The following is a 15,702-nucleotide window of genomic DNA, read 5'->3' on the forward strand; positions in this document are numbered from 1 at the left end:
GGGGTGGAATTAAGATGGCATAGACAACTTTAATTCTGGCAGTTCCTAACTTTTGAGTGCTTGACTTTGCAACCTTAATGCTCTTTTAATGGGGCTTGTGTGTATGTAATTATATACACACCCACACCATTATTTACCAAGCACTTATACTGTATAAGGCTGAGCACAAGTCACACAAGAAGGACAGGTTTCAGAGTAACAGCCGTGTTAGTCTGTATTCGCAAAAAGAAAATGAGTACTTGTGGCACCTTAGAGACTAGCTCACGAAAGCTTATGCTCAAATAAATTAGTTAGTCTCTAACGTGCCACAAGTACTCCTTTCCTTTTTACAAGAAGGACAGGTTTCAGAGTAACAGCCTGTTAGTCTGTATTCGCAAAAAGAAAAGGAGGACTTGTGGCACCTTAGAGACTAACCAATTTATTTGAGCATAAACTTTCCTGAGCTACAGCTCACTTCATCGGATGCATTCATTGTAGCTCAGGAAAGCTTATGCTCAAATAAATTGGTTAGTCTCTAAGGTGCCACAAGAAGGACAGTTCATGTGACAAAAGAATCTACCCTCTAAAAGAAAAGACAGAGGCTGGGCCCTAGACACACTCTGAAGCCCAGAGGATGGAGTAACTTGGGATAGCTTGGAGTGGTTGTTTTCACTTCTGGTGCGCATTCATACACAAAGAACATTCAGGAACTGCAGGAGTTTAGATTTTGCAAGGCAGGCTGTAACAGCCAGCTGCGCTGCTCCTGTCATCCAGATGTCCATTATTAGCAGCAGGGAGCGGCCTCCAACCCAGGGCCACGAATGATCGCCCAGGAAGTCTAGGGGTGGGTGGGGGTGGGAGTGGGACCGGGACCCAGCCTTCCCAGTAACATTAGGTGCAGCTGTGCTGGGCTCTGCTTCTCTCCGGCTGCCTGCGCCTTGGGCTTCAGAGAGGAGCCAGCAGATGGCGGCGCCTCTCCTTGGCTGGGAGCGGAGTCCCGAGCACGTTGTTTCCAGTGTAAACCCTCGCTTTGGTTACAAACCCTGCCTCCCTCCCCTCCCTCCCCCCTCCGGAGGCTGTGTATCTGTCTCACATTCACATCCCAGCCTGTCACTAGCACATCCGAAGGCGAGCATGGCGCAAAGGGGGCCACTCGTGCCTGCAACAGGGACCCTCCCCAGGACAGCCCCTAGCCTGGCGCTGCTGCTGCTGCTGCTCGGTGCCTGCTGGGCTGCGCGCCCCTCGGAGCAGCGGGGCGGCCGGAGCTCCAGCTGGGTGACCCGGGCAAGCAGGAACCCGCGGGAGCTGCTGTTCCGCCCCGGCGGCGGCGGCGGCGGCCGGGAGGAGGCGAGTGAGCTGGGGCGCGCTGGCGAAGGCGTGGGGGCTGCTGCGGGGAGTCGCTCCAGGAGAGCATCCTCCACCTCCTCCCGCCCGGCCAGGGAGCAGGTCTCTCTGATCAGCACCTCCTTCGTGCTCAAAGGGGACGCGTCTCACAACCAGGCGATGGTGCACTGGACTGGCGAGAACAGCAGTGTAAGTAGGGGCCCCTCCCCAGTCAAAGCCATCCAGCCCGCGGGTGGGGGCATCGTCCCGCCCGCCCCCCCAGCTGAGAGCCCAGCCCCTGCCGCCCCTGCGTTATATGGCCCCAGCCCTCCGCGCTGTATTACGGTAGCTGTTCCCTTCCCCACCCCGCTGCCTCGGGGAGCCTTGCCGGGGGGCCTGGCGTTCCGGCGTCGGTGCAGCAAAGCAGCCCTTTGCTTGCGTGGCTGGAGGCGGCGGGTGACAAGTGCATCCCAGGCTAGGGCTCAGGCAGGTCCAGGGCGGAAACTGGTCTCCTCCTCCTTGGCCAAACGCCGGTACTCCGGCAGGGGAGGAAAGAGGGTCGCCCTGATTTGGGGGAGGCCGGGAGGAAGAGAGATGTGACCAGGGGCAGCGGCAGCAGCAAGTCCCACCCCGGTTGAACGACTTCCCCAGAAAGTTTGGAAAGTTTGCAGCGTGCATCCCGCACATAGATGGAGAAGGGGGTTGGGGGGGTGGAACTGCACCTGGGGCAGGTCTCCCGAGCTCGGGCTGCCTCCTCTGGCCCGAGACGCTGCTCAGGCTGCATTGGCCGCTGGGGCTAAGGGGCAGGTTGGGGGTGACTTGGCGGGAGGATCGGGCCCGAGAGATGGAAAGTTATCTCGGTTTCTTATCCTCGGGCGGCTGTCGGCAGCTCCAGCAGACGCCTAGTGGCCGGTCACACCCGCCCCGTGTGATGGGGAGGGAGAGAGCAGCGGCCAGAGGATTATCCCCTCCAGCCCTTCATAAAAGTGCCAGATTAAATTGTCGCTGCTCAATCGATTCACCTCAAATCAATCGCCTGCTTCTAATCCCTGGCCCGTGTGCTAAAAGGCCCGAGAGGGTAAAAAAACACAGCGGAGGCACTTGGTTGTAAAACAGTGGCGCCGGGTCATCGGTCTCAGTTTGAGCTTCATTCTTGGGCCTGCTAACGCGCCCTTGGGCAGAGGGCACGGGTGGTGGGGAGGCTCCCGTTCGAACACTTCCATCTAGGGCGTACGCACCCACTCAGCTTTCCAGCTTTCCTTCCCATGACCCTGCTATTCTGTCTCATTTCACAGTTGCACGTTATCTTTTGTCAGCCCCCAAACCCAAAGACCCTTTCATGCCGCTGAAAACGGCGCTCTGTCGCTCCCTGCAGCAGCTGACCCTGGTCTGGTCTCACCTGTGCAAGTCGCACACAAATGGAGGCTCTGCTGTTTGATTTGGTCAAAAATGCATAGAGTTTATGGAGTCAGGTGCCTTGATCTCTCTGCTCAGAAACCCACGGGACCCATTCTGTCCTATGGTGTAAATGGATGGTGAAACTTTTATTTTACTGTATCCATTATACTTCATTGTACTTGCTCCTTTTTGAATCTTCTAACAAACTGGCTTCCTATGTACTGATCAAAGTTTTATAAAAATATTTTGCTGACACTGGTGCTTTTTTGTAGGTACTGTACACCAAGTTTCAGAACTTTGTCACAGTTAAAGCAGTGTGTGACCTTGTAATATTTACATTTAACTAATTATATAAGGCCAACTTCTCTGCTGGGATAATTCCATTAATTCAGCCCATTATCTGTTTTTAACTAATATTCAATCTCATCTTTATTTCCTTTATATCCACAGATGATGGGTATATATTTGAACAGATGGTTTCTGGGATTTGCTGCTTTTGAATTTATCCTACAGTAAGACATTATTTCATAACATTGTGTAGCATAGGTAAATATTACACAGCACCAGGCATTGTGTAATGTCTATATAACCACATAGGCGGTGAAATCTTGTTATGAAAAATCTAGAATGATTTTCTCCTGAAGATTTTTAGCATTTCTGGAAAATCTCTGCTTTATTTCATTGTAGATTAGCTGAGATCCTCGCCTTTGTTTGAACGTGAGCTTTGCAAATTATGCATAGTGTTCATTTACACTTGACTCCGTTCAGCAAGCATGCACTGTGTTTCCCATAAATGTATGGATTAGCATCTTCCCCTTCGGGTTGTCCAATCCACTTTGTGCTAGCTCTGCTAGTGGGTCGCACAAGAACAAGAGCTGTCCTGTGAGCAGGCTGGCTGCTTGTGTTAATGCTTATTATATAATCGGATATTTTCGTGTGTCAGAGTTGGAGTCAGCATCATAAAGCTTGATGCCTAGTTTCTGATTTACTTAGGAGGGAAATGTGAACTGATGGCCATTTTCATTTCATGGAAAGTATTGCAAATCATTGGCATATTTCTCTAGTTTTGTCCTTTCCCTGTTTCTGCTTTCAGAATAATGCCATTTCTTTTCATGGGCAGTGCTGGCAGGCTGTTAGGGCTATTTTTGTTTCTTGAAAAGATCACTATTAAAAAAGTTGGCTCGAATTCAGATTTTTATGTACAAAAAATGTAACGGCGTTCATGCACAGTACTCTGTGTGCTCTCAAACAAATACCTTGCTAATCCACACACTTAAAACTAGTGGTCTCTCCCCATCTCTCCGCAAATATTTAATAGCAGATGCTGCAGTGTTAGCTTGTATTACTAAGATTTCGTTATTTTTTCACGATATTCTACAATGTGTGTACTAGTATATGATGAAGTAGTTTCCTCAGTAGCAAAAATACATGACACTGTCAGAATGGAATAAATTTGATGCATTATCTTATTCTTTTATTGTTTGTGCACTTATTAGTTTACTAAATTCATTAATGTGTGGCGGGACTCCACATCATTAGTGCAAATAGATGTTTGCTACTGTGTTTACTAATTCAGAGACAAAAATGTTTAGTTGTGCTGTGTTATTTCAAAATCATGCTGTTCAGCGTGCCTGCTATCAGCTGGACTGTCCCATAGTGGGCTGGACAAATGATCTGGAGCTGAAAGGCTTTCTATCCCATTACCACACACCTGAGCACCTAGTTTGTTTGCTTAGCATGCTTTTAAAAAATATGTAGGTGGCAGGAATTTTCATCCCCCCTGATTCATTAGACTTGTCTGCTAACATGTTTGGTTGGTTGTGTTGTAGAATATGAGTTGATAAAGCAATGAGGAACCAAAAGCTGCTACAAAGAAGTGATCTGAGGATTGCAAAGAAGGTACAGAACTAGTCTGTCTGAGAAAAGTGGAAGAAGTGTGTCAAGTTCATGCAGTGAGGATGAGATGAAAGTGATACAAGCAAATATCACTGTTCTTCATTCAGTTGTGAGTTTAAATACCACAGGCAAGAAAAAACCCTATTGAATTTAACTAAGGACCTGATTTACAATCCATTGAAGTCTGTGGGAGACTTCAATGGGCTCTGGTTCAGGCCCTATATCCATGTTAGAAAGCAGGAGGAACTTTTGATTAACTTCTGATAAGTGTTTGGAGCAAGGAACAATAATCTAAGAGAAAAAATTAATAGAAATGGTTGCCAACTTTGTGCCTTATCTTTCACCATTGTAATAATGTCATAACTCCCCTCGACCTCAGTAGGGAAGGATGGAGCCAGAAGCTACTGAGGGCCTGATCCAAAGCCCACTGAAATCAATGGAAAGATTCCCATTGGTAACAGTGGACTTCAGATCAGGCCTTGCGCCTCCTTGTGAGGTGCTGAGCAGGCTTGGATTCAGGTGGCTAGCATGAACCGCCACCCATGCCGCTATTTTTAGCATGCTAGTTCCAGCAGAGCTAGTGTGTCTGCCTACCTGCATTGGGAATCACACCTCCCAGCTGCAGTGTGGATGTAATCTGAGGACAATGGTGCTGGAACAATTTTTATACTGGGGGTGCTGAAGGCAGAAACCTTGTTGTTAATACTTCAAGCAAGAGGGTGTGGCAGCGCTCCCTGCACCCCTTGTTCCTGAACCTATGCCTGAGGATGGTGGGAACTTCTTTGGAGGCACTCAGCACTTTGGTTCAGGAGCTAAACTAGTTCTCTCATACTTTACAGTAGTGGTGGTTGAAAATTTGGCAGCAATGAGCTCTAGACAACCATATAGCCTGTTAAACACCTTGCCTTGTAAAATAAAGGAGAAAAAACACAGTAGGGTTATTCCCTGGAGCTCCCTGACGGAGAGACAAATAATCATAAATGGTGAGTGGGCAGCTGTTTCTCAGAAGGTTGTTCACCTGCATGAGTATTTCATTGAAAGCACTGCCATGGAACACTCATGTGTGGATCAAGGACAAATAAACAAACTTGGAAAGGGCTTAGACTGCTTGATGTAAATAAATTTTAAAAAGCTCTGTGCTCATCTTGTAAATCCTACTGTGTTTCAAAGGAAGTGCTTAATTTGTAGTTGCATGAGGAGGCCATAAATTAAATTTATCCTTTCCCCCTCTTTTCTCTGCTTTAGAACTCTGCTGTGTACTTTTGTTATCCTTTCTTAGTGTAGTAATTTTTCAGAATTAAAGAAATGTTGGGTTTGATAGCAGAGGGTGTATACAGTTGCAATGGTTGTAAAGTGAGCTTGAATGTCTAGGAAGATCACTGAACACTTCCTCATTCTGTTAATATAGGGAGCCATGTAAATTGCTTCCCGTTTTGTGTCCTCATTACTTTGTTTTGTATGCTGAAGAATTAATTATTTATAAATTCCATAAACAGTAAGCTTGTCCCTGACCTTTTCTGACAGTAGTCTGTCTAGTCAAAAACATTGTTGGGGATGCAAGCCTTGCAAAGTTGGTACTTTTAATGTCAGTAGCTTAGCTGGTTAGTTCATTCCTACAGTCGATGTTTGCACTTCCCCTTCCCCTGTTGCTTCAAAAGTGCAAGGAGATCTGTCTTGCACTTGTACTTCCAAACAAAAGTTTTTGTAAGTGGAACTAATTTCCTAACCTGTCCTAAAAAATCATAAATTGGAGGCTTGACTGCTGGGTTGCACAATGTGCCGTTAACATCCACAAGAGGTATTGATTGGTAGTCACTTATCTGATAAAGTAACAATACTTTTTCTATCAGGGTATATATCACAATATTTACAGTTTGCCATTTGTACAAATCATCATTATGCTGTGCTAAATGTAATATGCAGCTTTTAAAGTTTACTAGGGATACAGTATTCCTATCTGATTTAGGGGAATATTATTTTTAGTGAAAAGCTTTAAACAAACAATTGTTCTTTAGAAGTAGAGAACTTAAAGCCATTCAGTGTTCTGTGATTACAAAGTAAACAGTTTCTTCACAGTATTGGACTCTTACTGACTCCCATAGGGAATATCTATTTTACCTTAGTGTTCACTTGTGTTTTAAAAAAAATCAAAATTAAGAGAAATACTTGAAGAATGAATCTTATATTCAGATATGATCTTGGATGATGTGTGCAGGCTGCTAAAGTGTTGTGAACAGGACTTCAGCCAACTAGTTCTTAAATCTTCAGTTTCACAGTGTCTGTACTTCCTTTTTTGTTTGCTTGACAATATTAAGTCTGTGCAGTCACTCATTTGCCCAGTAGGTTGGTGTCTTGGTCCTATGTAGCCCTCATAAATGTGTAGCACAGGGATACAATAAATGCATTTATATACCTTTAAAAAGATCGAGCATTTAGTAGTTTATCAAAGAAAGAAAGGGCTGTTGTGTATATAGACAGTAGTTACAGTAGTTATGTATACATAGGAATTTATCTACTTTAACAGCCCGGTTAATCCAGATTTTTCATTATTTGATAAACAAGTATTTTGCTTAATTTAAAAATGTTACTTTTTGCAATGCAGTTTCACCACATATGATTTATACAATCCAGTGACCACTAAATGTATTCTTTTGGCAGATATTTTATTTCATTGGTTTACTGTTTTGTTCAATTTGCAATAAATTGTGCTGTTGGAATCCATAAAGAAGATTGACTTCAATATTCCTGTAGCAAAATCTGTAACTGTGAATGTAACTATTCATCCAAACTAAGCAGCACTCCATCTTGGTGATTTTTGGCTCTCTTTATCATGAGTGGCCAGATTATTGCTTATGGGACAAAAAAGAGAACATAGTCAAAAATCCTGACTTCCCGGACTTAATAAATGACAGATGTATTGCAGACTGCAAGGCAAGTTCCCCACAGGGCGGATTTTTTTTTTTTTAAAGATTCTTTGAGGTGTTGGTGAAAATAAAAACAAAGTTATTCTGAAAGGATTTGCAGAATCTTACACCAAAAGCACTGAGCTTTTTTCGAATAAACTATATTCCAAGTTTAATATAATGATAAAACAAAACATAAACTTTGTAGTTTGTATTATTTTTTCCTCCATTTTACTGTTTTTTCCTTCTTTTGGATGTTCTCTGTATCTCAACAATTTCATCAAGTGAAGGTAGGGGGCAGCACCTCTGTAGACACAGACAACCCAGCCCCAGCACCTCCCAAGCAGACTCCTGAAATTGACCCATACATTCATAATTAAATGTGTGCGCCAACCCTTTTTTTTTGTGTGTGTGGGAAGGATATAATACATTTCAGACCTGATTCATCAAGGAGAGGAGCAGAATGTAAAGAAGTACCTCCCTACTGCTATGGCCAGAGGCAAGGTGCTTGGAGGAGGGTAGGGGGAAATGAAAATGGAGGTAAAAGAAATGTAGCAACTAATAATAAAGATGTAATATCTCTAATACTGCAGACACACAGTGTGTGCATGGATAAACCAAACCGGGATTTATAATATCTCATTGGAGAAGTATCTAGGTTTTTGGCATCAGGAATATATCCTGAAGTGGAAATTTCAGACACTACCCTTCACAGACTTGACAATACTAGAAACCTATAAATAGAGACATTTGGAGAGGGAAATGAGAAAACTCCTTTTAATGCTACTGATATTCAGTGAGTAGGAGAATCTTTTGGAAGGAAGAAGTAGGGGAAATGATTATTTTACTGAAGAACAGGGACTGTCCCTTATGAATAGGCACTTTCAGTTGACACCTTTAAATAATGTGAATGTCTAGAATGAACTGTTAAGCGATCCTACTGGTTCCTCAGTTCTTATTATATTATTTGCATTGGGTAGCACCTAGGAACTCGAGTCCTAGAACAAGACTCTATTGTGCTAGGCACTGTACAAATATAGACAGAAGGATGCTTCCTGCCCCAAAGAGCAATCTTGCAGTCTACAATTTAATCCTTCATACACTCACTGGGTAGAAGAAATGAGACTTTCATGTGCAGTAGGCATTGGTGCGTAGAGATTGTGTAACGTAAACCTGGCATCTGCACAAACAGATCCTCCTTTTACACATTGATATGTAAACACGTTGACACATGTTGCAAACTCATTTGAAAGTTTTCCTAAATAGATACATTTGTTATTGATGAGTTTATTATTAGAATTATGTTGTATTGTGATATTCATGTCTATGTAAATTTTAATAATAGTCATAGCTAGAAACAATATTTTATATATATATATATATATATATATATATATATATATATATATATATATATATATACAGTGTGCAAAATGCCATACTGTTTTTGGCAGTAGTGTGTATCTTTGACTGATTCAGCAATGCATGGAGTGCAGTGGAAGGACTTTGGCCATGATCATGCAGACACTTAAGCACACTGTAATGGTATTAACAGCTGTAGCTCTACTGTCTTCAACAGAATCACTCACGTGAGCGAAGTTCTTCACATGTTTACCAGTATTAAGGATTAGGGCCATTGACTGCAAATTCACCTGGTGAAAGTTAATCAGAATTCTGAAGGACATTAAGAAGGAGTAAGACATATGATCCAGTGTTTAGGACGCTAACCTGAGACTCAGTTCAATTCCCTGCTTCACCACAGACTTCCTGTGTGACCTTGGGAAAGCCACTTAGTCTCTTTCTGCCTCAGCTCCCTACCAGTAAAATGGGGATAATGGTACTTTCCTACCTCACGGGATTGTTGGAAGGATCAATAAATGCATTAAAGATTGTGAGGTGCTCAGATACTATGGTAGTGGAAGCCATTTATGTACCTAAAATAAATTAGATTTTCTATAGCCTTGGCAATTTTTAGTTTTCTTGCAACTACTTCATAATGCACTAAAATTGCAGAATCCTAGAAATTAGAGTTGGAAAAATTCTATTAGATCATTTAGTCTACCCTACTACTAATGCATGCTTGTTCCCATGAGTGGATCTTGTAGCGCTTAGTTCAGCCGATATCTTAAGTGACTGGGCTTCTGTTCACATCTGTAGGCAGATTATTCAAAAGTCTGAGTTTTTGCTGTTAGGACAGTGGGGTTTTTGGGTTTTTTTTGGTAATTCAACCTAAATTTTTCTCTTCTTATTTTGTCTGATTATTCCCAGTTACTCCATTACACCACCTAAAATAATTTTCCTTCCTTCTTAGTCTTCATATGCTTCCGATTCTTCTAAACAGTAATCATGTTTTCACTTTAGTCATTGTTTCATTAAGTAAAACTCACTTAAATCTTCCTTCTTGAAACAGACTTGCCACCTAGGTACCATTATTATAAACACAGACAGAGAGAGAGAATAGTTCTTTTCTGAATTTCCTCCAGTTTCTCTTTCTTCATTACCCCAGGTCCTCCAAAAATAAAACTGTAGAAAAGTCTTTGTTAGTAAACTGTGATTCATTTTTTTCATAATGAGAATTTAAAAGTACTTTGATAAATTTGGCCAGTACTTAAATTCCAAAGGGTTAAAGCTCATTTTTATGCATTGTTTAAAATGACATTGTTTGTTACTATTTTGTTCTTTTAGATGGAATCATAAATTAACAATTTATACATGTCCCTGCCCATTTCCCCTGAGATCTGTCTCTCTTATGTCTTCCTTTTTTAAGCACGTGCCAGATGGTTGAGCTACATGGACAATTGGAGCTGGGCAGGAATTTTTCAATGTACTGTTTGGGTGTTTTTTGGCTCAAAAATGTCAATTCATCAAACTCACAACAGTTTGCAAAACAGGGTTGATTTCAACAAAATTTACAGTTTGAAAAATTATTGGAAAACAAGTTTCAAAATTGTCAACCAGGGATGTTTTGATGACATTTTCAAAATGAACAATTTCTTTTTTGAGTCAAAATGACGCTTCAATATCTACTAAATTTAAACTTTAAAAAGTTGAGTCAAAATTATCAAAATGTTTCAGTTGACCTGAATAAAAAAAAAGGATTTCCAAAAAAATTTAATATTTTTTTTTTTACTTTTTGTCCTGATTTGGGATGGGAAGTGTTTTTGTTTTTATAATATTAAATTTATGCTGGATGGGAAAAGCATTTTCCTCCCAGCTCTATGGCCAATGCTGTAGAAGTCCAGTCTCCCATTCCCAGCTGCTCAAAAGCAGAAGGGTGACCAGTAGTGACAGGATGCATGTTTTGTATCACCCTTGGGCTAATGTGTGTAGGCAAGGCAGGTGGCAAGCTACTCTGTGTGCAGTGCTAGTCCATGCAAAAATGTTCTCATGTTGTTGTTGTTACTTGTCTTCCCTCCCCAACATGTAAGAGTTGTGGAGAAGGGATTGTCTTTTTCTGTTTGTACAAGATCTAGTACAATGGGGCCCTGACCCTCGACTGGGGCTCTAGATGCTACTGTAATCCAAATAAATAATGGTGATGCTGATTGAGAATTGAGCTGTTCCACCCTTCAGCTCGGGCTATGTGAAACTTCCCTCTCCCTAGACTCTCTCATTAAGCTACTGCATAAAGGAGTTGATTTTCTCAGCTACTGGAGAATAGCCTGTTTATGATTAATGCATACCCACACTTGCCTCCAACAACCATCGTGCCTGAAAGGCGGATGCTCAAGGGAGTGAAGTTAAAGGGTCAGCAGGAATACATTGAAACTGCTCTTTCAGCTTGGGGCGGTGTTTCACCTTTTTCAACATGACCAGTTTTGAAGAAGTATTGGTTTCTTTGTCGCAAACATGATTGCACCAGGGGATTGTAGGCTGTCACTAGATCTTCCAGGTGTCTAGCTTTATAAGATATTCTTCAGTATCTGGCTCCCTGGGATTGCGCTTATCAGTTGTTCCTCTTGCAGGATTGGAGTTGTTTGTGGGTCTCTCACACAAAACTAATAAGCAGCGCTCATTAAATCTTAGTGTTGGCCTTCTGTGGTAGACAAGAAGTGTTCTGAATGTCTGTATTTGTTCCTTTTGTGGATCTACATGCTGCCTTGGATTCACCTATATCCCAGATACTGACTGTTTGCAGCCTGAATTTTCCATCTGTGCAATCTTTCTAACTACTTTAAAAGACACTGTCAAGGGTGGGAAACCTAAAATTAGACCTGACAGCTGTTCTTTGGTTTGTGGATCTGCATGTGTACATCACTTCTCTCATCCTCTGTCTTCTCATTCTGTGAACAACAGGGGTATTAATAAATGAGAAACACCTGATCAGGATTCTTGTATATTTCTGTATCCCTGGGGGTTAGAATAAAGCAGGCAGCTGTGTGAGTGCTCACATGGAATCCTGTCACCTGGGCTGGACTGCCCAGTAGAGTGGTTGGGAGTTTATCCAAGTTGCAGCTCTTATTTTAGAGCAACTGGTAAACTTTTGTAGGTCTCTGGAAGTCCCTCTAAAACAGTGTCCCATCTTTTTCAGCCTGCAGGCCAAATACATGATTTCAACCCAGTCAAGGGGCTACAAGAAACAGGTTGGGGCAGATTCTCTGCTCTGTTCTGCCCCCACTTTCTGGCTCAGGCAGCTTGAAGGGAGCAGAAACCACCCACAAGTTCCGGTTGGGAATCCCTCAGCTTCAGAAGGTACAATGGGTTCAAAGAGGGAGCTGCATTCCTGCAGTCACCAGTGGGGGTATTGTCCCTGGTGTACCATAACTAGCCGGTAAGAATTAGAGAAGCTAATTAGAGAAGCCTGTTCTTTCATCTGTCATGGCTGTGATAGAGAATCAGGGAGTCATAACTTGCTGTTGGCTCTGAGCTTCTCTCCTTCTCCTCCCCTGGGTTGGTCTGAGTGGCTGTGTAGGGGAGGGGAGTCAAAGAGACTTGAGATCTGATCCTGCTCTCTTTGGTGCTCCCACCATCTGGCAAGGAAGCAGACAGTGGAGCAACCAGAGCTATGCTCATCCCTCTTAGTCCTTGTTTCACGCTGTCTGTAGACTCAGATAGATGTCACTGCCTTGGCTCCACGAGGCTCCCATTTGGAAGATTAGACCCTTGTGGCTTCAGAGGCAGAAACATTTTTTTAAAAATTGAAAGATGAGATTCAGCACAATCTACATAAACATCTCCTGTGGTTTGAATCTGGCCTGTGGTCGGATGTTTGACATCCTTACCATGGAGGGTAACAGCTTTCAGTCATCACCTCCCTGGGTGGATTTGATTGATCACTTTGGAAATGAAAAGCTCCATATCCCATTACCAGTCATCCAGCTGTGTAATCTATCTCTCTGTCTGTACCACCCTAATCTAACTATTTATATATCCCCCCCACCGTGGTATCTGTGCCGTGGAGTCATCCAACCTCACTCACCCCAGTTTAATAAAAACTCTTAAATATTATGTTTAATACGCAAATGAGGCTCTGTGGGGAACTATGAATATTGCCATAATCCCAGATATCACTATGGATTTTGTTACCTGAATTTAGTTCAGATACTAGTGGATACTTATAATTCATATGACACAAGCATAGAAATGTAGGACTGGAATGAACCTCGAGAAGTCATCAAGCTCAGCCCCCTGCGTGGAGGCAGGACCAAGTAACCTAGACCATCCCTGACAGGTATTTGTCCAATCTTTTCTTAAAAACCTCCAAGGAGGGGGATTCCATCTCCTCTCTTGGAAGCCTATTCCAGAGTTTAACTACCCTTATAGTCAGGTTTTCTTAATATCTAACCTAAACCTTCCTTGCTGCAGATTAAGGCTATTACTTTGTGTCCTACTCCTTCAGTGGACACAGAGAACAATTGATCACAGTCCTCTTTATAACAGCCCTCAACATATTTGAAGACTATTCTCAGGTCCCGTCCCCACTCAGTCTTCTTTTCTCAAGACTCAATAGTTTTTTAACCTTTCCTCATAGGTCAGGTTTTCTAATCCTTTTTTCATTTTTGTTGCACTTCTCTGCACTCTCTCCAATTTATCCACCTTTTTGCTGAAGTGTGATGCCCAGAATTGGACACTGTACTCCATCTGAGGCCTCATACCGATATGACTTTTTGCAAAGCATTCCTCATTATTTTTTTGTTGCAACCTATTGGTACCAAATCTGTTTCCCCATGAAATTAAATATTTACAGGCTGTGACGTAGTGCAGCTATTGAATAAGAATACATCTGGAAGAATTAAAATGAATGACACGTCTTTGAAAAACAAATGTGAGCTGCAGATAGTACAGACAGCAAATGTATGTGGAGTTGTCACGATTGGGCACTCTGCAGCTCAACATTCAGGCTAAGCTGCTCACATGGCTGTAACTGAGCCTTGCAAAGGTGAAGTTAAAAGCAGCAAATGCAGCTGATGCCACTAAATGAAAACAAATTACTAAGGCCATATAGTGTGTCTGTAGGTAAGTTGTTGCACTGATATCAGCAGTTGTTGTGCAGTCCCTGCAGTTTATGCACTGAAGGAGATTGGTAGAATTAGTATGCTTTGATGTAATATGAAAGTGACATTGTCTTAAGGAGCTGAATTATAATAACTGAAAACTTTTCAGGTGCATAAATCCAGTGATGAGCTGCCAGAAGCTGAAGAACCAGTTTCTTCAGTCGCTCCGGGTCTTTGGCAGCACTGAAGGACCCGCCGCCAAAGGCTCGGAGCGAGTGAAGGGCCTGCCGCCGAAGGCTCGGAGTGCCACCGGGTGAGTAAAAATTCACAGGGGAGCCTGCCCAGCCGGGACGGGCAGGACGGTCCCATGGGCCGCAGTTTGCCCAGCCCTTTAACAACTGGTTCTAAACAGGCTTTGAAATTTAACAACCGGTTCGCGCGAACCAGCTCCAGCTCACCATTCAGTAAATCATACATCTTATTTTAAAGACATGAGCATCAGAGAATGTGTATGTATATGGAAGAGTGTGTGTTCTGACACAGCAGGTCTCAAATTCAGGTCTCTGTTAGCTTTTCATTGTTGATACGTTTGCCTATTACTGATCTTTGAGGGCTCAATCTTATCTTTGCCACCAGCTCTGAGCAAGGGGCAGTATGGTGTTGCACTGCCCCTGGAACAGACGAAAAGGCAGAGTTTGACACTCAGTCACAGAGCCATTCTGAGGAGGAAGTACCCTGTACCAGGTGCAGCACACATGTAGCTACACTCCTCACCAAGCCTGGCCCTCTTGCATGGGGAGGAGGGTAAAGTGACAGCTCTAAAGAGGCTGATCTTTTCTGAATGCTGCTCTGCATGATCTGGGTAGTACTCACTTGCCTCTGTCAAGCTCTGACGTCTAACTTTTGCAACTTTTCTTTGTTTTATTATTTTAATCAAAGCCAGTAGATTGTGATTTGGGTTTTTTAAATACTTGATAAGAATAGTGTATTTGCTTATCACTGGGGCAGTGCAGGATTTATGATACCCTTAACTATTCAGTGCTTGATCTTTGGAAATAATGTGATGAAGAGCTATCTCCGTATTTAGCAACCTTTATTTCAAAACTGGTTAAAGCTTTTTGGTTTTGGACTAGCAATCTTAGGGTCTGTCCCTGCAATGATTTTCACACGCTTAAATACAGCCATTCAAGTCAGTGAGACTACTTATGTGCTCATAGCTAAGTAAGTCTTGGCTGGATTGGAGTCTTGTGTGACTTGTAACAATAGTAGGCAGAAAACATAGACACAAGGTTGATTTTAAGTTGACCGAATCCTTTTTTACAAGCTATATTTGTATTAATGCAGGAGTGAAGGAACAGATATTAATGGGAGCCTTCGGTGTGTATCCCGGGAAAGAATTTGATCTTGCTATGGAAAACAACGCAACTACTCATGCAATTAAGCAGAAATGCTGTATTTTCATTATGAGTAATTTTAAGTGAGGACTGCAGTAGGAAATAGGTTGATTCAGGGAGGAGTATTAAGATCAAATTGGGGGAGGGGTGGCACTGGATCTGTGGTTGTGTAGCAAGATCAGGTCCCATGTGAAGTTATTGTGAAGTTTCTATCACCTTGGGCCAAAGTCTTTTGAAAACTTTAATTCTGGAAATACCAGAAAATAGACCCAAACTGGTTCTGAAATTGTAGGTTTGAGGTTAGACACAGGGTTTTGAATTCTATTCCCTTTGTGATGCTGGTAGATCAGGTGCCAGCTCTTGATAAGCTGGTAG

General features: G+C 42.6%; 1 protein-coding gene across 5 annotated transcripts in view; it reads left to right on the forward strand.

Moving 5' to 3' along the window:
• Positions 1 to 1,038: 1,038 nt before the first annotated feature.
• Positions 1,039 to 15,702, forward strand: part of SORCS2 (sortilin related VPS10 domain containing receptor 2) — an 832,543-nt gene continuing 817,879 nt past the window's right edge. For 4 of the 5 annotated variants that reach the window (XM_084627472.1, XM_084627469.1, XM_084627471.1 and 1 more), the window contains exon 1: positions 1,039 to 1,512. In XM_084627472.1, the coding sequence (XP_084483598.1) occupies positions 1,114 to 1,512 (399 nt within the window). In that variant the 5' untranslated portion in view covers positions 1,039 to 1,113. The remainder of the gene's footprint in view (positions 1,513 to 15,702) is intronic. The other variant, XM_084627470.1, reaches the window with a different exon arrangement.

This window comes from Lepidochelys olivacea, assembly GCF_965140295.1.
Source record: "Lepidochelys olivacea isolate rLepOli2 genome assembly, chromosome: 4".
NCBI classification, from domain to species: Eukaryota; Metazoa; Chordata; order Testudines; family Cheloniidae; genus Lepidochelys; species Lepidochelys olivacea.